At 48.7% G+C, this 25182-nt stretch overlaps 1 protein-coding gene and 1 pseudogene across 1 annotated transcript in view; both read left to right on the forward strand.

Moving 5' to 3' along the window:
• Positions 1 to 25182, forward strand: part of adgrd2 (adhesion G protein-coupled receptor D2) — a 221947-nt gene that overhangs the window by 50045 nt on the left and 146720 nt on the right. The window contains exons 11-15 of the mRNA XM_038781796.1: positions 13889 to 13994; positions 18943 to 18992; positions 21090 to 21216; positions 21569 to 21672; positions 22378 to 22480. Of these exons, the coding sequence (XP_038637724.1) occupies positions 13889 to 13994; positions 18943 to 18992; positions 21090 to 21216; positions 21569 to 21672; positions 22378 to 22480 (490 nt within the window). The remainder of the gene's footprint in view (positions 1 to 13888; positions 13995 to 18942; positions 18993 to 21089; positions 21217 to 21568; positions 21673 to 22377; positions 22481 to 25182) is intronic.
• LOC119955779 lies at positions 1318 to 4008 on the forward strand (annotated as a pseudogene).

Below are 25182 nucleotides of genomic sequence, written 5' to 3' on the forward strand. Positions count from 1 at the left end.
CATTCGCACAACTCCTCAGATACTGAAGCAATCTGCATTCATATACAACAAGGTAGCACAGTGGTTAGCACTGTTGAAAACAGCGCCAGGGTCCCAGGTTGGATTCCCACTCGGGTCACAGTCTGTGCGGACTCTGCACGTTAGCCCCGTGTCTGCGTGGGTTTCCTCTGGGTGCTCCGGTGTCCTCCCACAAGTCCCGAAAGACGTGCTTGTTCGGTAAATTGGACATTCAGAATTCTCCCTCAGTGTACCTGAACAGTCGCTGGAATGTGACGACTAGGGGCTTTTCACAGTAACTTGCAGTGTTTATGTAAGCCTACTTGTGACAATAATAAAGATGATTATTATTATTAGTAGTAATTGTGTTATATAAATGCAGCTTGATTTTGTCATTGACAAGTAAATTTGGATAATCCCGAAAACCGATGCCCTGTGAAGCAGGATGGTCTAGCTGTTAAAGAAGCTGATAGCGTGCCAGTGCCTTTTCAGCCAATAGCCATGCTTTTTTTTAATGTATTTTTAAAATGTGGGTGACTCTTCAAAGGCTGCATGTAATGTCCTGAGAAGGTATGGGCAGAATGCTCTGTGAAGTTTGTTGTTCTTGAGACTATGATGTTCCTGCAGTGGGATAGGTAGAGAATTTCAACACATTGACATGATAACATTTCCTTTGTTAGTTGGCTGCTCATCCACCACAATTCTCAACAATCACAGCAACTGTTATTTATATAGCATCTTTAAAGTAGTAAAAGACATGGCATTTCATAGATGCGTTATAGAATAGGATTTTACACCATGCCATGTAAGGAGATATTGGGGCAGATTTCATTCATGGGATGCCTCCCCTAATTGCCCTTGAACTGAATGGCTTACGAGGTCATTTCAGAGTCAATCACATTGCTGTGGATCTGGAGTCACATGTTGGTCAGGCAGCATAAGAACAGCAGATTTCCCTCCCTAAATGGGCATGAGTGAACCTGATGGGTTTTTACAACAATGTTTTCATGAGTTTCCAGATTTCTATGGAATTCAAGTTTTACTATCTGCCATGGTGGGATTCAAACCCCAGAGTAAAGTAAGTAAAGCCACCATAGACCCAGATGACCATAGGCTGCTTTCTCCTTTGAGGGGGAGAGCTGACTGTTGGTGATTCAACCTGAGGATCACCACACCTCAGGCGAGGAGTAAGGTTGCTTTGGTGCGGCGACAGCGCCGCCCGCAGGCAGGGAGGTGTTGTCCTTCTCTCCCTCCTGCTGCCGCCTGAGTCGGAAGAGCCTGCAGGTCACTTGCTCCAGTTGGCGGAGTCGGGAAGCTGTGATGTCCATGGAGTCGGCGAAGAAGAGAAAGACCAAAGTGATTCGCAGCGATGGCGGGGCGGTGGAGAAGGAAGCTGGGAAGTGTCGGGGGGACGCCGACCAGGTGGGTGGCTGGCTGGCTGGCTGAATGCGGGTGGGGTTGGTGCGACGCTGGGTGCCGAGGCCTGGGCCGGCCCGACAAATACCCTGAGCTGCTGCTGAACAAACCACAAGCACAGGAGGATCTAGTTCCTCCTCCTCCTCCTCACAGATTACCTTGTGCTCAAGCCTAACAGGATATCAAAGAAAAGCCAACATTTCAATTCATTGGAGTTTTATCTGGAAATTGCTGTTGAAACTGTTTATGGAGCATTTCAGCATCTTGTTTTCTTTTAAAAAGGTGAAGTTAAAGATAAATCACCCACATCCAGTATTTTATTTTTAATTTTAGTATTTTCAGTCTCCAGACCTGATCATCATCAGGTTTAAAGTTGGCTCGGTAGTTGAGCTGAAGCAACCCCCCCATGTTAATCTAGTCCCTTCACCTTCATTCCTGTAAGGCAACTTTTGCAGATGAACATAGCAGTGGTTATGAGTGGCCTCATAGTTGTCGATGTGTATCGAATGGTAAAATACGTGCTTATTTCAGGAGACTAAGTCTTACAGTGAAGAAGCAGAAGTGGACGCACGAGACCCTGCTAAGGACTACGATCTGTACAAGAAAACCTGTGAGGATCTTCAAAGGTTGATGGCTGAGATTCACGAACTGAAGAGTAAAGGGGGAAAAGATGCGTCAGCAGAGATTGATGAGCGGCGGATCCAAAGCTGCATTCACTTCATGACTCTAAAGAAATTAAATCATTTGGCTCATATCAGGTTAAAAAAGGGTCGAGATCAAACTCATGAGGCCAAACAGAAGGTGGATGCTCTTCATCTGCAACTTCAGAATCTTCTATATGAGGTGATGCATCTTCAAAAGGAGATCACTAAGTGCTTAGAATTCAAATCTAAACATGAAGAGATTGACTTGGTGAATGTGGATGAGTTCTATAAAGATGCCCCATTGAAAATTAGCAAGCCTACGTTCACCATGAATGATCCACATCAGCAAACTCTGTCTCGTTTAGACTGGGAACTTGAACAACGTAAAAGGTTGGCCGAAAAATATAAAGAAACATTAGCAAACAAAGAGAAAATTCTAAAAGACATTGAAATCAAAAAAGAATATTTAAGCAGTCTTCAGCCACGGCTCAACACTATTATGCAGGCATCTTTATCAGTGCAGGAGTATTTTTCTATGCCCTTTGACCAGGCTCATAAACAGTACAAAATCACGAGACACCTGCCTCCTCCATTACATGTGCTGTAGGTGCAGGCAAATTCTTATGGGCAAGCTTGTGATAAGAATCTTACGGTCGCTATTGATGGGGATGTGGAAGAAGCCAAGGCACTTGCAAGACCACCAGAAGATTCTCAAGATGATGAAAGTGACTCAGATGCCGAGGAAGAGCAGACAACAACTAAACGTCGTCGCCCAACTCTTGGCCTACAGCTGGATGATAAACGCAGAGAAATGTTAAAACGGCACCCTTTGTCCGTCACTTTAGACCTGAAATACAAAGATGGCAGGGTCCTTCACCTTTATTTCTACTATTTGATGAACCTCAATATAATGACTGTCAAGACTAAAGTGACCACAGCCACTGAAATGTCCATAGCTATCAGTGCTGGAGATCTGTTATCTCCAGCCTCATTACTGAGTTGTCTGTACCCAGGAGACCATGGCAGGAAGACTCCAAATCTTGCAAATCACTATCAGTTTGAGAAAGTTGGAATCTTAACTTTCAGTGACTATATTGGCGAGCTGGGACATCCCTATGTTTAAGTTCAGAAGCTCGGAGGACTGCATTTTCCAAAAGACCAGCCACAGAAATTTGTGATGGCCGACAATTCTTTGAGTGCCAGTCACATGGAAACTACAATAAAACTGCTGCGTGTCGGGTTGCAGTCTCGACTGGCTCTGCAGAAGCAGTTTGCTTCACTTGAGCACAGTATTGTGCCAATATCCAGTGAGTGTCTGCATCTTTTCCCAGTGAAGACCATATCTAGATTGATCAAATGGTGTGCCATTTCATACGGAGACTATGTGGCTCTGCCTTTCACCAAGCATGTTGTAGAAGCAGACATGGCTCATGAGACTGATCTCTTCTTTTCAGCTTTTATAGAACGAGGAACAGCTAAGCTCCATGTGGCAATCGTGTTGAATCCTGGTTATTCTACCATCCCCCCCTATCTTCAGCATCTGTTTAAATTGGAAGGGAGAGAAATCAAGCCGTAATGATGATAATCTAATGGTTATAGAAAGTGAAGTTAATGTATGTTTCAAGGAATTGCTAGGCCCCAAGCCAGGGCATCAGCTGCTGACAAATCAGATCCAACGTTTATGCATGTGTCTGCATGTGTATCTGGAAACAGAGGCTCATGATAACAGTGTGGAAGGACCAAAGGAATTCCCACGAGAGAAGATGTGCCTGCATCTTGTTAGAGGTCCTAATCGAATCAAGCCTTTCAAATACAATCATCCACAGGGATTCTTCACACATCGATGAAGCAGCAGAACTTGAATGGAGCTCCTGCATGCGGCAGTCTGGTGCACATGTTAATTTTCTGATGGGTTTTTCACAGTAATTTGAGTTAGAATTTAGGTTACAAGCATCAGTATTACAGCTCTGAAATGTGTGCATTGGTCAATAAAAGTAAGGGGGGTAAATACCATTAAAAAAAAAAGGCGAGGAGTAAGGTTGAGAAGGCGGGTCTTCATGAATAACGTCAGCTGGTACGGGAGTTGAACCCACACTGTTGGCCCTGTTCTGCATCACAAACCAGCTGTCCAGCCAACTGAGCTTAACCTCAGTAAGCACAGACACAATGGGACAAAGAGCCTCTTTTTGCGCTGTGGGCTGCAGCTTGTGAGATGCCACACAAGTCCCCGCCCGAGCCCAGGAATGATATTGGGGGACCTAAGAGAGACGGTACTGAGATAGAGTTGGGTCTCCTGTGTTTATGGAAATGAATGCCGTGTACTAGATGATGTCGCTGAGGAGCAGCATGTAGATGAGAAACAGCAGAGGGTCAAGGATAAATCCTTCAGGGAAAACCGGAGGTAGTGATGCAGGAGAGGGAAGAGGAGCAATTTTAGATAGTTCACTGGCTGCAATTAGATAGAGATGAATGGAAAGAGGCGAGAGCAGTCAAGCAAGCTGGACGATGTTTGCAAGGCTTTGGAAGAAATGGTGTGGTTAACAATAATAAAATTGACTTCCGGTTGCGGCTATGACCAGCTAAGTTGCACGTTTGGCTGCTCCTGCGAGGAAGGTGTTTTCGGGCCGATTGGAGGGCCCCTAACGGCGCTGGAATGACGATTCCCGGTGGGGGAAGGTTCCCAGAGGAGAACCCTGCAAAATTTATGGTCGTCACCCGAAGTGGGACAGGAAAAAAAGCGGCAGCAGCTCCCCGAAAAAAGCGGGGGAACAAACCCAAAATGGCGGCCGGCGGCGCACCCGAGGACTGGAGGAAATGGGCGGAGGAGCAGCAGGCCGTTCTCCTGCGCTTCTTCACGGAGCTGAAAGTGGAGCTGCTGGAGTCGATGAACGCGACGACCACCAGGCTGATGGGAGCCCAGGCGACCCAAGAGGCGTCAATTCGGGAGCTGCAGCAGGAGATGGCTGTGAGGGAGGAGGAGGCCACGGTCCTCGTGGGAAAGGTGGAGGTGCACGAGGCACTCCACCGGAAATGGCAAAACCGACTGGAGGAGATGGATACCCGCATGATGCCGAAAAACCTGAGGATCCTGGGACTGGCAGAAGGGCTGGAGGGGTCGGACCTCCCGAGGTATGTGGCAGAAATGCTGGGCTCACTGATGGGGGCAGGGGCCGTCCCTTCGCCCCTGGAACTGGAGGAGGCCTACAGAGTAATGGCCAGGAAGCCAAGAGCAAACGAACCCCCGAGGGCGGTGCTGGTTCGGTTCCAGCGACTCAGTGACCGGGAGAGGGTGCTGAGGTGGGCCAAGAGAGAGAGGAGCAGCAAATGGGAGAACTCGACGGTGAGGATCTACCAGGACTGGAGTGCGGAGGTGGCAAAGCGGCGGGCCCGGTTCAACCGGACGAAGGCGGTGCTGCATGCCAAGAGAATCAGATTCGGGATGCTGCAGCCAGCGCGCTTGTGGGTGACCTATAAGGACCAGCACCACTATTTCGAGTCCCCGGAGGAGGCGTGGGCCTTTGTCCAGGAGGAAAAGCTGGACTCGAACTAGAACCAGGGGATACTTGGCGGTCGTTGCCGCTCTGGTACTTTAAGCTGGACACGTGGCTTTCTTTTGGTTGGATTTTCACTTGGCTGTATTTTTGGACCCCTTTTTTTCTCTCTACCAGTTTTTTTCTTTTCTCTTTTTTTTTCTTTCTGTTATTTATAATGTTATGTTGGGGGGGCGGGGTGGGGGGGGAGTGCCGGGGGTATGTGTTTCTTGTGGGGGTTTTTTTTATCGGTGTGGGATCGGGGACGGGGGTGGAACTGAAGATGGAGGGGTGGGGAGTGGCAGGGCGAAAGCGCGGGCTTTCCTCTGGTTTCCCGCGCGCGGGGCAGAGGAGGGAGGAGGGTGGGAGGAAGGGGCGTGGTCAGCAATGGCTCCCTTTCCCGCGCTGGAGCGGGGTCAAGGAGGGGTGGTAAGGGGGGGGATGTCCCCCATGCCGGGAGGAGTCGGATTGTGGCAGGGGCAGCCAGGTCAGCGTAAACCAGCTGACTTACGGAAGTGCTATGGAGGGTGCATCGCGGCTAGGAAGGGTCCTAGCCTGGGGGGGGGGGAGGGGAGTGGGGGGGGAGGGGGGTGGGGGGGGAGGGGGAGGGGGGGAAGGGGGGGGCTACCGGGTTGCTGCTGAAAAGGCCAGGGAGGAGAAGTTGAGGACCGGAGGGGTGGGGGGAGGGCGCCATCGCCATGGGGAGCGGGTCAGAAGGGGAGGGCTGACTCGGGGCGAGCAGGTGACAGGATATGGCTAGTCGGCAGGGGAGAGGGGCGGGCTGCCCTACGACCCGGCTGATCACTTGGAATGTGAGGGGGCTGAATGGGCCGGTCAAGAGAACGAGAGTAATCTCGCATTTGAAGGGACTGAAGGCGGATGTAGCAATGCTACAAGAGACCCATTTGAAGGTGGCGGACCAGGTCCGCCTGAGAAGGGGGTGGGTGGGACAGGTGTTCCACTCAGGACTGGACGCAAAGAACCGGGGGGTGGCGATCCTGGTAGGGAAGAGGGTGTCGTTCGTGGCGGTGGAGGTGGTGGCGGATAAAGAGGGTAGATATGTCATGGTGAAGGGTAGGCTACAGGGGGAGAAAGTGGTGATGGTTAATGTGTATGCCCCGAATTGGGACGACGCTGGCTTCATGAGGCGCCTACTGGGCCTCATTCCGGACCTGGAGGCAGGGGGCCTGATCATGGGGGGGGACTTCAACACAGTGCTGGACCCCGTGCTGGACAGATCGAGTTCAAGGACGAGTAGGAGGCCGGCAGCGGCAGAAGTGTTAAAGGGGTTTATGGAGCAGATGGGAGGGGTAGATCCCTGGAGGTTTGGGAGGCCGAGGGCGAGGGAGTATTCCTTTTTCTCCCATGTCCACAGAGTCTATTCTAGAATTGACTTCTTTGTATTGAGCAGGGGACTGATCCCGAAAGTACGGGAAGTGGAGTACTCGGCCATAGCGGTCTCAGACCATGCGCCACACTGGGTAGATTTGGAAATGGGGGAGGCGCGAGACCAGCGTCCGCTGTGGCGCCTGGATGTGGGGTTGCTGGCGGATGAGGAGGTGTGTAATAGGGTCCGGAAGAGCATTGAAAGATATCTGGACACTAATGACACGGGGGAGGTGCAGGTGGGGATGGTCTGGGAGGCCCTGAAGGCGGTGATCCGGGGGGAGCTGATCTCCATACGGGCACATAGGGAAAGGAGGGAGAGACAGGAGAGGGAGAGGCTGGTGGGGGAGCTTTTGGACGTGGATAGGACATATGCGGAGGCACCAGAGGAGGGGCTGTTGGGGGAACGGCGCAGTTTGCAGGCTAAGTTCGACCTGTTGACCACCAGAAAGGCAGAGACACAGTGGAGAAGGGCACAGGGCGCGATTTATGAATATGGGGAGAAGGCGAGTAGGATGTTGGCGCATCAGCTCCGCAAGCGGGATGCGGCTAGAGAAATTGGGGGAGTGAGGGAGAGGGGTGGGAACGTAGTGCAGAAGGGGCCAGAAGTAAATGGGGTCTTCAGAGACTTCTATAAGGAGCTGTATCGGTCAGAGCCGCCGACGAGGGGAGGGGGGATGGAGGGCTTCTTGAACAAATTGAGGTTCCCCAAGGTCCAAGAGGAGCTGGTAGAGGGGCTGGGGGCGCCGATAGGGTTAGAGGAGCTAGTCAAGGGGATTGGGCATATGCAGACGGGGAAGGCGCCGGGGCCAGACGGGTTCCCGGTGGAATTTTACAAAAAATATGCGGATTTGGTGGGCCCTGTGCTGGTACGAGCCTTCAACGAGGCATGGGAGGGGGGGGCTCTGCCCCCGACAATGTCGCAGGCACTGATCTCTCTGATCTTGAAGCGGGACAAGGACCCCGTGCAGTGTGGGTCATATAGGCCTATCTCGCTCCTGAATGTGGACGCCAAGTTGCTGGCAAAGATCCTGGCTACCAGGATAGAGGATTGTGTGCCAGGGGTGATACACGAGGACCAGACGGGTTTTGTGAAAGGGCGGCAGCTTAATACGAACGTGCGGAGACTGCTAAACGTCATCATGATGCCGGCAGTGGAGGGTGAGGCGGAGATAGTGGTGGCATTGGACGCGGAGAAAGCATTTGATAGGGTGGAGTGGAAGTACCTGTGGGAGACGCTGGAACGGTTTGGATTTGGGGAGGGATTTATTAAATGGGTGAAGCTGCTCTATGCGGCCCCGACGGCAAGTGTAGTGACGAATGGTAGGAGATCGGAGTATTTTGGGCTCCACCGGGGGACCAGACAGGGGTGCCCCTTGTCCCCCCTGCTCTTCGCACTGGCAATTGAACCGTTGGCGATGGCACTGAGGGGCTCAGGGGGGTGGAGAGGGCTGACAAGGGGCGGGGAGGAGCACCGGGTATCGCTGTACGCGGACGACCTGCTGCTATACGTGGCAGACCCAGAAGGGGGAATGCCGGAGGTGATGGAACTGCTAGCAGAATTTGGGGACTTTTCGGGGTACAAGCTAAACTTGGGCAAGAGTGAGGTATTTGTGATACACCCAGGGGACCAGGAAGAGGGAATCGGGAGACTCCCGTTTAAGAGAGCAGGAAAGAGTTTTAGATATTTAGGGGTGCAGGTGGCAAGGAACTGGGGGACTCTCCACAAGCTGAACTTCTCCAGGCTGGTGGAACAGATGGAGGAGGAATTTAAAAGGTGGGACATGGTGCCGCTGTCGCTGGCGGGCAGAGTGCAGTCCGTTAAAATGACGGTCCTCCCGAGGTTTTTGTTTTTATTTCAGTGCTTGCCCATTTTCCTCCCTAGGGCCTTCTTCAAAAAGGTGACGAGTAGCATCATGAGCTACGTGTGGACGCACGGCACCCCAAGGGTGAGGAGGGTCTTCTTGGAGCGGAGTAGGGATAGTGGAGGGCTGGCATTACCCAATCTTTCGGGGTATTACTGGGCGGCAAATGTATCGATGGTGCGCAAGTGGATGATGGAAGGGGAGGGGGCAGCTTGGAAACGAATGGAGAGGGCGTCCTGTGGCAACATAAGCCTGGGGGCCCTAGTAACGGCGCCATGGCCGCTCCCTCCCACGAGGTACACCACGAGCCCGGTGGTGGAGGCCACCCTCAAGATCTGGGGGCAGTGGAGGCGACACAGGGGGGAAGTGGGAGGTCTGATGGAGGCACCGTTAAGAGGGAACCATAGATTTATCCCGGGGAACATGGACGGGGGATTTCAGAGCTGGTACAGGGTGGGCATCAGGCAGCTGAAGGATCTGTTTGTAGATGGGAGGTTTGCGAGCCTGAGAGAGCTGGAGGAGAAATTCGGGCTCCCCCCGGGAAACATGTTTAGACATTTGCAGGTGAAGACATTTGCTAGACGCCAGGTGGAAGGGTTTCCCTTGCTCCCCAGTAGGGGGGCGAGTGATAGGGTGCTCTCGGGGGTCTGGGTCGGAGGGGGGAGGATATCGGACATCTACAAAGTAATGCAGGAGGCGGAGGAGGCATCAGTAGAGGAGCTGAAAGCCAAGTGGGAGGGGGAGCTGGGAGAACAGATAGAGGATGGGACATGGGCTGATGCCCTGGAGAGGGTTAATTCTTCCTCCTCGTGTGCGAGGCTTAGCCTCATTCAATTTAAGGTGCTACATAGAGCCCATATGACGGGGACAAGGATGAGTCGGTTCTTTGGGGGTGAGGACAGATGTGTCAGGTGTTCGGGAAGTCCAGCGAACCATGTCCATATGTTTTGGGCATGTCCGGCACTGGAGGAGTTCTGGAAGGGGGTGGCAAGGACGGTGTCGAGGGTGGTGGGATCCAGGGTAAAACCAGGATGGGGACTTGCGATCTTTGGGGTTGGGGTGGAGCCGGGGGTACAGGAGGCGAGAGAGGCCGGAGTACTGGCCTTTGCGTCCCTAGTTGCTCGAAGAAGGATACTATTACAGTGGAAGGACGCGAGGCCTCCAAGCGTGGAAACTTGGATTAATGACATGGCAAGCTTTATTCAGTTGGAAAGGGTTAAATTCGCCCTGAGAGGGTCGGTACAAGGGTTCTTCAGGCGGTGGCAGCCTTTCCTCGACTTTTTGGCTCAGAGATAGGGTACAGAGGTCGCAGCAGCAGCAACCCGGGGGGGAGGAGGGGGAGGGGGGGTGGCAACAACGGTTGTGGTGGGTTATTTACGGTTGAAATGCGGGCAAATTTGCTCGCTGTTCATGTTTGATGTTGATTGTTGCTTTGTTTGTTTTTGGGGGAGGGGGGAGGGACAACGCGCGCGTGTTAAGAGGGAATATTTTGTAATATTTTATAGTTAGTTGGGGTAAATATCTTCATGTAAAAAATTCTTTCAATAAAAATTATTTAAAAAAAAAACAATAATAAAATTGGTCCAGCAGGGCAAGGAGGGATGGATTATCTTCGTTGGTCACATAGGATATAACTAAGAGCTGTTTCAGTAGTATAAAGGGGCTGGAAACCTGATTGTAGGCATTCAGACATGGAGTTAGGGGCTCAATGTGGCAGTGCTACAGAGATTTGTTTTGAATTATTAGTCAAGGTACCATTTAACTTAATCTGTAGCCTGATGTTCTTTGGCATTTCATATGGAAGTAACTCCGAAGTATATTGTGAAGTTTGTACTTCATTCTCAGCTATGCCAGACTTGGGTAAGTGGGCCGTATCAGCAGATGGTGAGTGGACACCACACACCAGGCAAAAGGAAACATTACTCAAACAGATGTCTTAATAATATGCTTTTGAGACTCAAACATTCTGTGGTTTTGTTAATTAGCCAGGTGTAAAATATACACAAAATGTACGGGGAGTTTTTGCTCTGCCATTTCATGTATTTGGAATTAAATCTCCAAATAATACAAGTTTTGTGAGGGCCACGAAGAATCCAGCACGAGTTGGTAGAACAGAAAGAACACTTTATTTACAATAACATATATATGCACACAACAGCAGCAGTAACTCCCTTGCTGCTCACTCCTCTCTAGCTGGTTCCATACTTGTCAGCCTTATTTATGCAGGGACCTGCTAATGATTTCTCCGCCCCCCTCATTGGGGAAGCTCATACTCCCTAAGGATTGTGGGATTGCCATTAGTCCCCAGTCAGTGGTAAGCAGGCAGGTTATAACATCCCTCCCTCCCAAAGTCCAAGGAATCCACCAAAGACCCTGGCGAAGGAGGGCGTCGGACTTGTTTTACCACAGGCTGGACACCATTTGCACAAGGCGCTGGATCGGGCAGCGTGTAACGAAACGGAGAACGGCGCTTCCGTGATGAACGGCGTAATGGTTGGACATCCACAGCCCGTAGGACTGAGGATTCCCCTTCTTAGGCATCCTGTGTCTCCATCTTGGAGTCTACTGCCTCTGTCATCTCGGCGTCCCTATCTCCACACGGTTCTGCAATGACCTGCGCAGGCTTTGAGTACGGCACCAGAGGACGATCGTGAGGAATACCCTCTACTGTGTCTGGTCTTTGTGGCTGTAGAAGTGAGCTCCGGGGGAAGGGAATCTTTGGAAGAGATTCTGGACCGAACGTGGTCTACATGTGCGCTGGAGACGACCCCGGGCTTGCACCTGGTAAGAGATTGGGCCCACGCGTCGAAAGATAATGCCAGAGACCCACTGGGCACCACCAGCAAAGTTTTGAATGAACACCGGGTCACCGGGCGCAAACTGCCGAATTGGCCGATGCCGAGAAAGGCCATGTCCCTGCCGTTCTTGAGTGCAGCGTTACTTTTGCACCAGTATCCGGGAAAACCATGCTAAGGTGGGTGCGAACTCCATTAGGAGTTCCGCGGGAGCTACCCCATTCACCGCATGTGGAGTGGTCCAACATGAAAACAAAAAACGAGCCAGTCTCGTGTCCATAGACCGAGAAGACTGCTTCTTTAGGCCCCGTTTGAATGTCTGCACTGAGCGCTCTGCCAACCCATTGGAAACCAGGTGTTATGGAGCGGTGCGGATATGGCGTATGCCATTTATCTTCATGAACATTGCAAACTCCTCACTTGTGAAAGGAGTGGTTGTCCCTGACGAGCACCTCGGGGAGGCCATGCGTACTGAAAGACAAATGCATCTTCTCGAGCGTTGCGCAGGACGTTGTCCTAGAACCTCCGTCAACCCTCCAGAACCTGTTTGAAGGATGTGCTGCCAATACAGCTGCAAATGGCGCAGCCAGTCTCGACCCAACAGGCTGGGCCCATGGCCGGGCACCACGATAAGTGGGAAACGCTTCTCCTGGCGTCCATAAACAACAGGAGATATCGTAGTTCCAGCAATGTCCAATGGTTACCCCGTGTAGGTGGCCAACCTGGCCTGTGTATCAGTTAATGTAAGGATCTGTATACCCTGCTTGATGTGGCTGAATGTCCTCTGGGCAATCACGGAGACCGCTACACCAGCGTCCAACTCCATCTCAAGCGGTTGACCATTGACCCGTACTGTCACCTTAATGCGGGCCACCGGGAGCTGCTACACAATGCAGCTGCAGGCAGTCATCCTCCATCTCCGCGTCCTCAGGAGTAGTCCCCACAGGTTCATCCAAATGGATGTACGGCTCCTGGGCTGGCCCCAGGTTCTGGCGTAATGCCGGCGCCTCTGGCACCCCCAGGACCGGTGTCCGCGACCGGGTCGGCGGCCACAAGTGTGAGACTGACATGGCTCCTCATCCATTCCCGGTTCTGGAGAAAGGCTCCCTTTGGGGAGGAACGTCCGGCTGCCACTGGCATCGATCTGGTCGTCGCCCCACCCAAGGTACGGCAGGGGTGTGGGGAGACACTTTTGGATGGAAGGGGTTGCGCCCCAAAGCGTGCACCTCCAATCCCTGTAGCTCTTGCACTCCCCGTTCCACACTCTGTCAGGACAATACTATCTGAATGGCCTGTTGAAAAGTCAATATTGGCTCAGCTAACAACTTTCTCTGTATGGCTGCATTGCAAACCAACAGTTGCGTAACATTTCTGACAATGTCTCACCATAGTCACAGTACTCCACAATCCTACGTAGCCTGGATAGAAACTCTGCAAGGGATTCTCCTGGGGTCCTCTCAGCGGTATAAAACCCGTAACGCTGGACTATCGTGGATAGGGTTGGGTTAAAATGTTGCCCCACTAAGTTCACAAGTTCATCAAACGCCTTGGTGTCCGGCGTAGCTGGGTAGGTAAGGCTCCTAATCACCCCAAACGTATGCGGGCCGCAGGCGGTGAGCAAAATGACCACCTGGCGCTCGTTTTTGGTGATGTTGTTTGCCCGGAAATTGTAACACATCCATTGTGCGTACTGGTTCCAGCTTTCCAGTGCAGCATCAAAGACATCCAAACGTCCATACAGAGGCATGGTTGAATAGAAAACAACTTCCAACCTGTATCCAACAAAAATCCAGGGTGGTGGCTTCAGCAGCGTAGACAGCTGTCCACTTTAACCCTCGTCGCCAGTTTTCCGAGAGTCACGAAGAATCCAGCACGAGATGATAGAACAGAAAGAAAACTTTATTTACAATAACATATATATATATATACAACAGCAGAAGTAACTCCCTTGCTGCTCACTCCTCTCTATCTGGTTCCATACTGGTCAGCTTTATTTATGCAGGGACCTGCTAATAATTTCTCTGCCCGACTCATTTGGGAAGCTCATACTCCCTCAGGATTGTGGGATTGCCATTAGACCCCAGCCAGTGGTAAGCAGGCAGGATTACAACAACAATTCTATCAACTCGTTAATGTTTTTCAGTGCCTATGGTATTGTAAATGATAGTATGGTTTTTGATGAAGATTTGAGATGCTTTAACCTTCAAAACCCATGTGCTTTGAGTCAATTTTAATGTTTTCCATGCTGTCCACAGACATGGAGGTATGCAGGTTGCATCAGCAATTATTTCATCAACTGTGTATCACAGGGGTCAGCCAGTCAGCACACCCACACAGTACAGATTGCAACACAGAGTAAAGGTAGGGGTTTGTATTTTACTGCTGATCATTTTATTGAAACCAACTAAATACGCAGAGTAATATGTATTTATATTTAACTGGCGACTTGTAACTATGCTGTCAGCTTAGTTCAGCTAGTAAAACAACTTCCTCTGACTTGGAAAGTTTGGGGTTGAAGTGACATGCCTGGATTTTCATTCATACTCTGGGAACTCCAGTGTGGCGTTGATGGAATGTTGCATTGTCAGAAGCGTATCCTTGGGATAAGGTATCAAAATTAGATCGCCCCTGCTTACTTTTCCGTTCTTTCTATTTCAATCGGTCACTTAAATACATTTTTTAAAAACTTGATACTAAGAAAATCATAAATTTCATTGGAGGTGGCAGAGAGAAGGTTCACTAGGTTGGTACCTTGGATGAGAACGTTGTCCAACCTTAAGAGGCTGCATAAACTGGACCCCGATCCTCTATTTGAGTTTACAAGAATGAGAGTTGATCTCATTGAAACATGCAAGATTCTGAAGGGGGTTTCCAGAGTAGACGCTGTTCCTCCTGATTGAGGGTTCCAAAACACAGGGCAGAGTCTCGGGATAAGTGGTCGATCATCTGGGACTGAGGAGAAACGTCTTCACTCAAAGGGTTGCGAATTCTTACATCTCTATCCCAGAGGTTTGTGGATGCTCCATTGTGGAGCATATTCAAGGCCAAGACCGACAGATATTTGATCTCCCAAGGAATCAAGTCCTTTGGGGAGTGGGCAGGAAAGTGGAGTTGAGGCAGAAGATCAGCCATGATCGTGTTGAATGATAAAGCAGGCTCGAGGAGCCGTGTGGTCCTCTTCTCTTATTTATTTCGAATAGCATAAAAAATATAAGTTTAGGTGTAAATCGGCAGTTTTTATTTTTGCTGAAAAGCCAAGATCCACAGTACAGGATGTCATTGAGCTTGAGCTTAGAAGATGAGAAAAAGAGGTGGTGTGAGTTTTATTGTACCTGCTGCTGTACCCTGAAACACCAGAGTGTAGCAAGTTACAAAGAATGTTCTGCACTAAAATAGCCCAGTCAGCCCATGCCTGTGTTTATGCTCCATTCAAGCTTCCTTCTACCTTTCATATGAACATATGAATTTGGGACAGGAGTGAACCACTCGGCCCCTCGAGCCTGCTCAGCCATTCAATAACATCATGCCTGAGCCGATTGTAACCTCAACCCCACATTCCTGTAAACCTCCGATAACCTTTCACCCTCTTGCTTATCAAGAATCCATCTACCTCTGCCTTAAACGTACTGCAAGTCTCTTGCTACCGCTGTCTTTTGAAGAAGAATGTTTAGAAGAATTGTGACCCTCTGAGTGAAAGTATTTCTCCTCATCTCTGTCTGCGATGAGTGACCCCTTGTTTTTAATCAGTGGCCCCGAGTTCTAGATTCTCCCACAAGAGGAAGCATCCTTTCCACATCCCCCTGTCAAGACCCCTCAGGATTTTATGGTTTTCAATCAAGTCACCTCTTACTCTTCTAAACTCCTCCAGTGGATACAAGCCTAGCCTGTTTAACCATTCATCAAAAGACAATCCACCCATTCCAGGTATCGGTCTGGTACACCTTCTTTGAACTGCTCCAATTAATTTCTATCTTTCCTTAAATAAGGTAACCAAAGGGCAGCACGGTGACACAGTGGTTAGTACTGGGACTGAGGTGATGAGGACGTGAGTTCGAATCCCGGCCCTAGGTCACTGTCCGTGTGGAGTTTGCACATTCGCCCCGTGTCTGCGTGGGTTTCACCCCTACAACCCAAAAGATATGCAGGTAAGGTGGATTGGCCACGCTAAATTGCCCCTCAATTGGAAAAAAATAAATAATTGGTTACTCTAAATTATTTAAACAAAATATAAGGTAACCAATACTCCAAACACAGTACTCCAAATGTGGTCTCACCAATGCTCTGTATGACTGAAGCGTAGCTTCTCGTCTCTTGATTCAATTCGCCTTGCAATAATTGATAACATTCTATTAGCTTTCTTAATTGCTTGCTGTACCTGCATACTTGCTTTTTAAGATTCATGCACTGGGACACCCAGATACCCCTGTGTCTCAGAACTTTGCAATCTTTCATTGTTTAGATTATTCACTTTTTTAAATTCTTCCTGCCAAAATGGTCAATTTCACATTTTCCCACATTGTACTCCACTTGTCAGAACATTACCCACTCACTTGTGGTCTTCTTATGACCACTTCACAATTTACTTTCCTACCTATCTTTGTCTTGTCAAAAAAAACTCACAACTATAACTTCAGTCCCTTTATCCATGTCACTTATATAGATCGTAAAATGTTGGGGCCCAGAACTGATCCCTGTGACACACCACTCATTACAAATTGGCAACCAGAAAATGACCCATTTATGTCTACTCTATGCTTACTGATAGCTAGCCAATCTTCTATCCATGCCAAGATGTTGCCTCTGCACTATAAGATTTTATTTTCTGCAATTTCCTTTGATATGATATCTTATGAAATGTCTTCTGGAAATCTAAGTACAGTACACCCACTGGTTCCCCTTTATCGGCAGCACATGTGACTCCTTCAGAGAACTCCAAGAAATTGGCTAAACTTGATTTCCCTCTCTCAAAACCATGTTGATTCAGCTTGATTACCATGCTTTTTTCCCCAAATGCCCCCCTATAATCTTTAATAACGGCTGATAACATTTTCCCCATGACACATGTTAAGCTTTCTGTCTCCCTCCCTTTTTTTGAATAAAGGAGTTCCGTTCACTATTTTCCAACAAGAACTTTCCCCGAAACCAGAGAATTTTGGAAAACTAAAACCAGCGCCTTACCCAGGGACCTTTCAACTCTCATCCTTATTAAAATCGCCCATCCTTATTAAAATCGCCCAATGTAACCCTTCAATCCATTCTTCATATACTTATCCACCTTCCCTTAAATGTATCTAATGTGTAGAAATTTAAATACAGGAGAATTGGGTTGGGAGGGGTGTTTGCCAGAAATGGAATCCATCTGGTGTTTTGTTGATTAATTTAAATGACCTGGAAATTAAACAAACTCCCCGACGGACATAGTGCTGCACTTAATGGGTTCTGTAGTCTCCGCCACCTTGACTGTAAAGTCGAGGAGAGCCTGCCATTGATTCTCACAGCTGCTCTGCAGCCATTAAGCAGCAGATTGTTTGTTAATTGAATAGCGATGGAATTACTGTCCCTCAGAAACAGGAAGCCCAAACTCAGAGAGCTGCCAGTCAATCAGAGGTTGGTGGCTCTCCAGTTCAGGCAGCTCCAGCGGGATGGGTGGCTATTGCTGGTACTGCAGCTAGGCCAAAGGGAGACAGTCCAGCCCGACAGATGGGGTCTGGTGTCTGGCAGGGGCCAAGCTGGTGAGCTTTGGCGAGGGGGATGGTGGGAAAGGCCAATGCGGGGGTGAACCCGGATAGGGAGGGATGGTTATGCCTTGTGGGTAAGGCAGTCCCATGGACCCCACCAAAGAGAGACCCCCATCCCTACCCACCACCTGCATTCGAACGGAAAGCTGCCAGGCTGACGGATTGGTGTGGGCCTCTCTGCCAATGGCATTAATTGCCCATTTTAAGAACCTCCATCGTTCTGCATGTTGACGTGCCGCCCACGTCTACTCCACGACTGGTAAAATCATGACAGGCAGGTAGGTGGTGTGTATGATGCCCACTGGACTCAACATTCCCCTCTGCCTTCAACCCAGCTGGTGGAGAAACACATCTCCTACTCATTTTGGGCCCAGCCAATCCAGTATACCTAATTGGAAGACCAGGAAAATCCATCCTAACAAACACAAAATAACAGTTAAGTAAAATGAAACTTCGTTTTTAAACCCTGCAGATGGTAAGAGTGAGTGAGGGCAGAGAGATGAGATTGCAGAGAGAAGCTCGTCAAGATTTTGTACCTATTAAATCAATGGGTACGATCTACTGGCTACATTGCGCCAGAAAAAAAGCGCGGCTGGTAGATGCCGCGAGATCCCTCTTCCGGGATCTACCCGGTTCGCCACACCTCGCAGGACTAATGCAATCTCGCGAGACGGCACAATCTGAATCCCGCCCATTGTGGGCAGCAAATAACCGCCTCGGCTTGGAGACCTCGGGGGAAGCACCATTCAGGCTGTCCCCACAAACGGGGACCAGGCGGCACTTGTGGGGGCTCCCTCAGGGGATCGGAGGCCCCCACGTGATGGCCCTTTGGCAAGGTGGCAACCTGGCACTGCTGGTGCCAGCCAGGCACCTTCTCACGGCCAATCTTGCACCCTGGTACTGCCAAGGTGCCCAGGGGCACTGCCGGCTGGTGGTCCCATGTTGACATTTTTCCTGCACTGGGGATCGGACCTGGGGGTGCCATGTGCCTTTGAGGTGGGGTGCGGAGGGTCTCTTAGAGGTGGGTTGGGGCTTTGGGGGGATTCGGGCGTCATGTCAGGAGGGGTTGAGAGATTGGAAGTCATTTAAAAATGGCATCCCGATCCCTTCCTGCACTGAGGAGTTTCCTGCAGGAAAGGGGACTAAGTGCGACCTCGGCAGGGCGTTTCCCCCCTGAGTCCTCGAAATGCAACAACGTCCCGATAGATAGCGTGCTGTTTCTCGGTGCTGCGAGTGCCGGGAAACACCCGGCTAAACGCTCTCATCATGGGACTCTGTTGCAATTTGGTTATATCATGCCCTTTATTTCACTTCTGTGAGGTTTCAGAGAGGAACAGGAACAGGGAAAGAATTGAATATAGAGCATTTGAAATGTTAAGCAGAAAATATGAAATGCAATTATAGGTTTTAGGCAACATTTAACCTACATTGCAAATGAAGAAAACACAAAAGCGCCATTTACGACACGAGTAATGATAAAAAAAATGTAAGTCATTATGATTTCCAGTACTTCAGAGTCACATTTGTTGAATTATCTAATATTCAGTTCAGTTTGTTTTTTCCCCCTTTAGACCAGTCTTGCTGTGGATTCAATCTGCGTCTTTTGGAATTTTAGTTTGAGGTGAGTATTCCAAATTCGTCAACACAGAAAAAAAATCAACGTTTTAAGATCAAAACTTATGATAAGGAACACATTATATTAATCATTCTGAATTTTAAAAGAGGCAGGAAATAGGGTGAAAAGGATCAACTTTAGTGCGTTCTGATCACCCCATGCTTGATTTGTGTCTGCTTTACAGGCATCAGCAAGGTAAAGGTGGCTTTTCAAACATCTTGGATGCCTACCTAAAATTGGAACGTGGCCTCGTACACACTTAAATATGGAGCCTAATTCTTCATTGAGGCCCAAAAAAAAAACAGAGTGCTGTTTGATAGTGGGGTCATTCTGGGCACTGGGACTCCATCTGGGACTGTTTTCCCGTTAGATCGCCCCCCTACATGTGAAAGTGGGCCATTTATACAGTGGCCTATCAGCATCTAAAACGTCTTCAATATATTGTATGAAAATCCTTCTTTGGAGGTATACCTTGAGTTCTGGAAAAAAAAGGAAAACCGTTCACTTTTATAGCACTTCTCTTGGCCATGGAGGGATCTCAAACCGTTCTACTGCCAATGAATTACTTCTTGAAGTGTTGTCACTGTTGTAATGAGGAAATACAGCAGCTAATTTGCAAACTCCCACAAACAGCATTGTGATAATGACTGGACCATCTGTTTCTTGTAATATTGCTTGACGGATAAATACTGGACAAGAAACCGGGGATTGATCCCCTGGTCTTCAGAATTGTGCCACAGCATCTTTTACATCAACCGAGCTGGCAGACAGGGCATTTGATTAATGTCGCATCCAAAGCATGGCATCTCTAACAATGCAATGTTTCCTCAGTATTATACCGGAGGGTCCACCTTTGTTTATGTTTTGTGTTCAAGCCCTGGAGTGAGACTTGAATTCAGAATCTTACGATTCAGAAGTGAGTGTGCTACCAAATGAGCCAAGGCTGACACTGTATTGGAGGTTTCTGCAGTAGCTAGCCCCTTTAAAGTACATTCACTGAGGGAAGGGGTCACGTGACCCGCTAGGGTCAGGGTCGGGAGCTGGGAATTCACTGGGACGTGTTGGGATTTGTCCCAGCAGTTGGACCCTGGAGCTGAATGTGGAAAGACCATTTTAAAGCACTCTGAAAATAGTTGTTTATAGTTGGAACAAAATGTTGTTTCTTATCAGTTAACTGGTGGAGCCAGTTCTCAAAGTTATTATTTTCCACCTGAAACATTGGCTCATTTGTTCTCTTTAAAAGATGCTGATATAGGTTACTACATTTCTGTTTATATGTCCATAAACCATAACAGAGTTACACATCATTGCTGATTTAATCTGTATCAGTTAATAACCATGAATTAGTCATTACTTCAATATTTAAATTTATTGCCACGTGTACCGCGGTACAGTGAAAAGTATTTTTCTGTTTACAGTTCAGGCAGATCGATCCATACATGAAAATTAGGTAGGTTCCAATTGAATATTGTCAAATCAGAATGCAAACGTGAATTAACAATAGTCCAACACCTGGATTATCATTTGTGAATCGTTTCTGGACAAAGAATGAAAGCAGCATTAGCTTAATTTCTTTAACCTCACACTTCATCAAACTTCATCACCTGAAGAAGGAGCCGTGCTCCGAAAGCTCGTGTTTGAAACAAACCTGTTGGACTTTAACCTGGTGTTGTAAGACTTCTTACTGTGCTCACCCCAGTCCAACGCCGGCATCTCCACATCATGTTCATCAAACTTAGCACTGTTGCTTCACAGCACCAGGTTCGATTGCCGGCTTGGGTCACTGTCTGTTCAGAGTCTGCACATTCTCCCTGTGTCTGCGTGGGTTTTCTCGCACAAGTCCCGAAAGACGTGCTGTTAGGTAATTTGGACATTCTAAATTCTCCCTCAGTGTACAAGAACAGGCGCCAGAGTGTAGCGACAAGGGAATTTTCACTGTAACTTCATTGCAATGTTAATGTGCTACTTGTGACAGTAATAAAGATTATTATTAATATTCCGTGAGCACATTTTTAAAAGGTTCCTTTACAGCAAATTGTCAAAGTATTTTAAAAAGATACATTCGCATGCATATCACCAATGTATTGAATTGTCCACTAACAGGCCAGAAAAAGGCGGAAGCTGGTCTACAGATGGGTGCAGAGTAGTCGAGTCTGAGCTTGAATCAACAACCTGTTTCTGCAATCACACTACAAATTTTGCTTTGCTTTTCCAACTTTACGAAGTGAAGGTAAAACTTACAAAGTAAACATTTTTTCTGTTTTTGTAGCAAATGTTCTTATTATGTAAATACTTATGCATTGGTCGGAAATTTTTTTTAGTCTAACTACTATATTTAAAATTATAATTTGAATAGTTTTCTCACGCAACCCATTCCGAAGCAGGCTTTGCTGTGCAGTAGATGGAACCCAGTTTGTAACATCATAACTATATTGTAAATGCGAGGGAGATCCATCTGATAGGTCCAATCCCTATTGTTGGAGTCACGAAAGACTCATCTTTGGGTTATAATCATGATCAATTATTCTGTTACAGTATTTTGGAACTGATCAAAAGAAAATACACTGTATTTATATTTCTAGAGAAGCTCTCATGAAGAAACTGTTCTTATGAATTTAACACTGATTGGCTGCACTATATCGTTCTGCGCGTTGGTGATCACACTGATTCTGTTCTCAGTGGTGGGGTTAGTAGTCTCTTATTTTCTGCTGATTCCTGTATGCTGTACACCGTCAGCAATTTTCATGTGTTTTTACTTAAGTGTGCGCTTTTTATTGTCCACATTTTACATTTGCTAATGTATCATCCAAGCAGTACGGGACCAGATCTTCCTGCCTGTGCACTCGCCAAACAAGCTGTGTCCACCTTGAATCATAATGGCTAGTGAACTCTGTTAACAGAAGCCAGGAAATTCCTCACCATGCTTTGGGGCAAAGTAGTGCTGGTAGAACGAGAGTAGTTCAGATAAATTTCCCTGCTGAAGTTTATTTGTTTTTTTTGGTGATTCAATTTGCTTGTGTGTGTGTGTGTGGAACAATGAGGGGTGCATGGCTGGGAAAATGGGAAACGTTGTACTTTTTCCCAATGAAGTTGCCAGTAACTTGAGTTGTAGCAGCTCAGTGCTATCTGGGTGGCATTTGCTGGGAACTGGTTGAGAATTCGACAGAGCAATTGTTTGATCAAACAATGAGCAGAATTCTCTCTCACCCTCTCGGTCTGTCTAACAGAATAAGAGGGCGCTGGAAGAGAATGTCGTCTGACACCTATTTACAGTTAATTCGAAAACCCAGGAATTTTTTATAAGCGATCACAAGACATGTTTTATATCCTGCATTGCATTTATAACAGTGTTATTTACTGCTTTTACATTCAATCAATGTTTGTCTTGCAGCGTCCCAAAATCAGATCGGACCACCGTGCATAAAAATCTCATCTCTGCGCTAGTCGCAGCAGAGGCTCTTCTTGTGGCAAGTGACTTGGCAAAAACAAACCAGGTAAAAGAAAGTGGATAAAAGGCATAAGTTAATTATGCAAGTAAATGATCAGAACCTTGCTTGTCCAGAAAGAGTAAAAGTACAGCCAAGGGACAATTGGCAAAACGGGTTAGACAGGTTAAACGAAGAACCACTGAGGAATTTTTCAGGTCTTTTTTTTGGAAAAGTGCCTCCTCAAGCCTGTAAAGCGGTGTGCTGCCCACTGCCAGCTTTTCCCGCCATATCTTTTGACACTTGGTCAACAAAAACCATGGCGGGCGGTCCCACAGGGTCCCACGCTGGCGGGGTGGTCTCTGAATGAGCTCGCCCATCAGAAACCTCAGAATTCAAGAGATCAGGATGCCTTTTTTTTTAAAGACCTCCCCATTGGAAGCCCCCGCATGGCAAGGTACTGCCCAGGCATGACCACCGCCCCCCTTGGGAGCTGCACTTACCTGTGCATCCCAAGCGGGTTCTCTTCGGCAGGTCCCCGTTTGTCAAAAAGTGTTGCAAACCCTGACATTGGTAAGGAAATCCATACGTGGGGTATAATAGAGCAGGAAAGCCTGCGAATGATACTTCAGAAAAGTATGGTAATGGTGGGAATAACTTTCATCACAGGAACCCTATTACATCATTGACAGTGGGAGCAGGGACAATCAAAAGGGGAAAGCTCAACAGAGTAAAAGCCATTTGGGGACTCCCATTGGATTCGCCACTCTGCCGTCATTCCTGCCCACCAAAACGGGGTGGAAAATCCCGGCCATTGAGTGGAATTTTTCACACTGTGCTCCGAGTGCTGGGTGAGGTGAGGAAACTGGAGTGCCACTCTCCACCGCACAGCCAACTTTTCTCTCCAGATTCTCTGGCACACTATGATGTGGAGATGCCGGCGTTGGGCTGGGGTGAGCACAGTAAGAAGTCTTACAACACCAGGTTAAAGTCCAACATGCTTGCTTCAAACACTAGCTTTTGGAGCACTGCTCCTTCCTCAGGTGAATGGCACACTGTGCACAGAAAATCTGGGTGCCTGGTTTTCACTGTCAAGCTGGCGGGACGGGGCTTGATAGAGCCGCCAATGCTGGCTCCACCGAGATCAAAGGGCACTGACAACAATACCCCTCCCAATGGATACGGGCAACCCCCAATGTACATAAGGGGATCCCACCCAATGGATGTCGCCTGAAGATCTACCCTCGTGGCACTGCCAACAAAAAATTTTCTCATGGTAGATGTCAGGTAGCAAATGCAGCTGAGAATGAGGCTGGTTATGAAAGGTTCAGAGGGGAAGTGAAAAAGCAAATAGGAGAAACAAAGAGAAGCAAAAGAAATTGGCAGTCAACATAAAAGCATATCCCTTGTAAGCTGGGAGGGGGGAGTGCAGAACTTCAAAGGGACACAGTTTTTGGAATGGGCATAAAGGCTACAGATGACGTTCAATGCAGAAAAATATGAGGTGAGTCATTTTTGAAGGATGAACATTATAAAATAAAAGCTTTCATTCTAAAGGGAATGCAGGAGCAGAGGGACCACCTATGTTTATGTTCAAAAACCATTGAACGTGGAAGGACAGGTTGAGAGTGCGGTTCATAAAGCACATCATTTTTGAGGCCGCACATAGCCCGTTTTTTACAACGGGGAGCTCCACTCAGCGGAACTCTGTTGCAGAGAGAGATCGTGACACCACATTTTTAAATGGTGTCCCGATCTCCGAGGCCCACAAACAAATCCCCCCCTCCCCCCCCCCCCCTCCCCCCACCAGCCTTAACGCAACATTGGAGTTTCCCACAGCCCCCCCACCCCTCAACACTTTCGCCGGGCAACAACGGCTCAATCGCGCACAACAAAATGCCAGCTTGGCACCCTGGCAGTACGCCTGTCATTGACATGTGCTGAATGTGTTACTGAATAAGGTAGAATCTGCTGACTGTTAATGATGGGCATGATTTACCGGCCGTGCCTTGCTGGAATTGCGATGGGACACGGCCGGTAGATCCCGCGAGAGGCCTCTTCCGCGTTTCCTGATGGTCGATACGCCTCGCGAGATCTAACGAGATCTTCTGAGACGTTGGGATCTGGATCCTGCCCACAATGGATGGGACCCAGGCTTGCAGAGTTAAGTGAACTCAGCTCTACCAACGCCAGATCTAGCTAGCACCAGAGATCTACTGGCTTCGCCGATGGAGACACAAAACCGGGCGGCGTTTAGGACTGGCCCCCACAAACGGAGACCAGAGAGAATGGCGTAACCAAGCCCCAGGTGGTTGGTATTTGGGCAGGTGGCAGCTTGGCACTGTTTGTGCCACCTTGGCACTGTTTGTGCCACCTTGGCACTGGCATCCTGGGCATTCCACCTGGGTATCCTGACTGTCACCTGGACACCCTGCCCATTCCACCTGGGAACCCTGGCAATGCCACTTGGGTGCCTGGTTGGTGCTGCCTGGATGGCAGGGAAACTGCCAAGGTGGCATTTTGCCCATGCCAGGGATTGGGCCCGGAGATACCTTGCCCGCATGAGGTGGGATGCGGGGCGACTCGGGGACCCCCAACAGGTGAGTTGGGGCGTTGAGAGGGGGGGGGGGTGGTGGTCAAGAGATTGTGGCGCCCCGACCTCTTCCTGCACTGACTGAGTGCAGCCTCAACGGGGTATTCCCTACTGAGGCCCGACAAAACCCAGAGTACCGGGAACGACACCTCGAATCTCACCCAGAACGGACTGTTAT

The sequence above is a fragment of the Scyliorhinus canicula genome, chromosome 21, assembly GCF_902713615.1.
Source record: "Scyliorhinus canicula chromosome 21, sScyCan1.1, whole genome shotgun sequence".
NCBI classification, from domain to species: domain Eukaryota; kingdom Metazoa; phylum Chordata; class Chondrichthyes; order Carcharhiniformes; family Scyliorhinidae; genus Scyliorhinus; species Scyliorhinus canicula.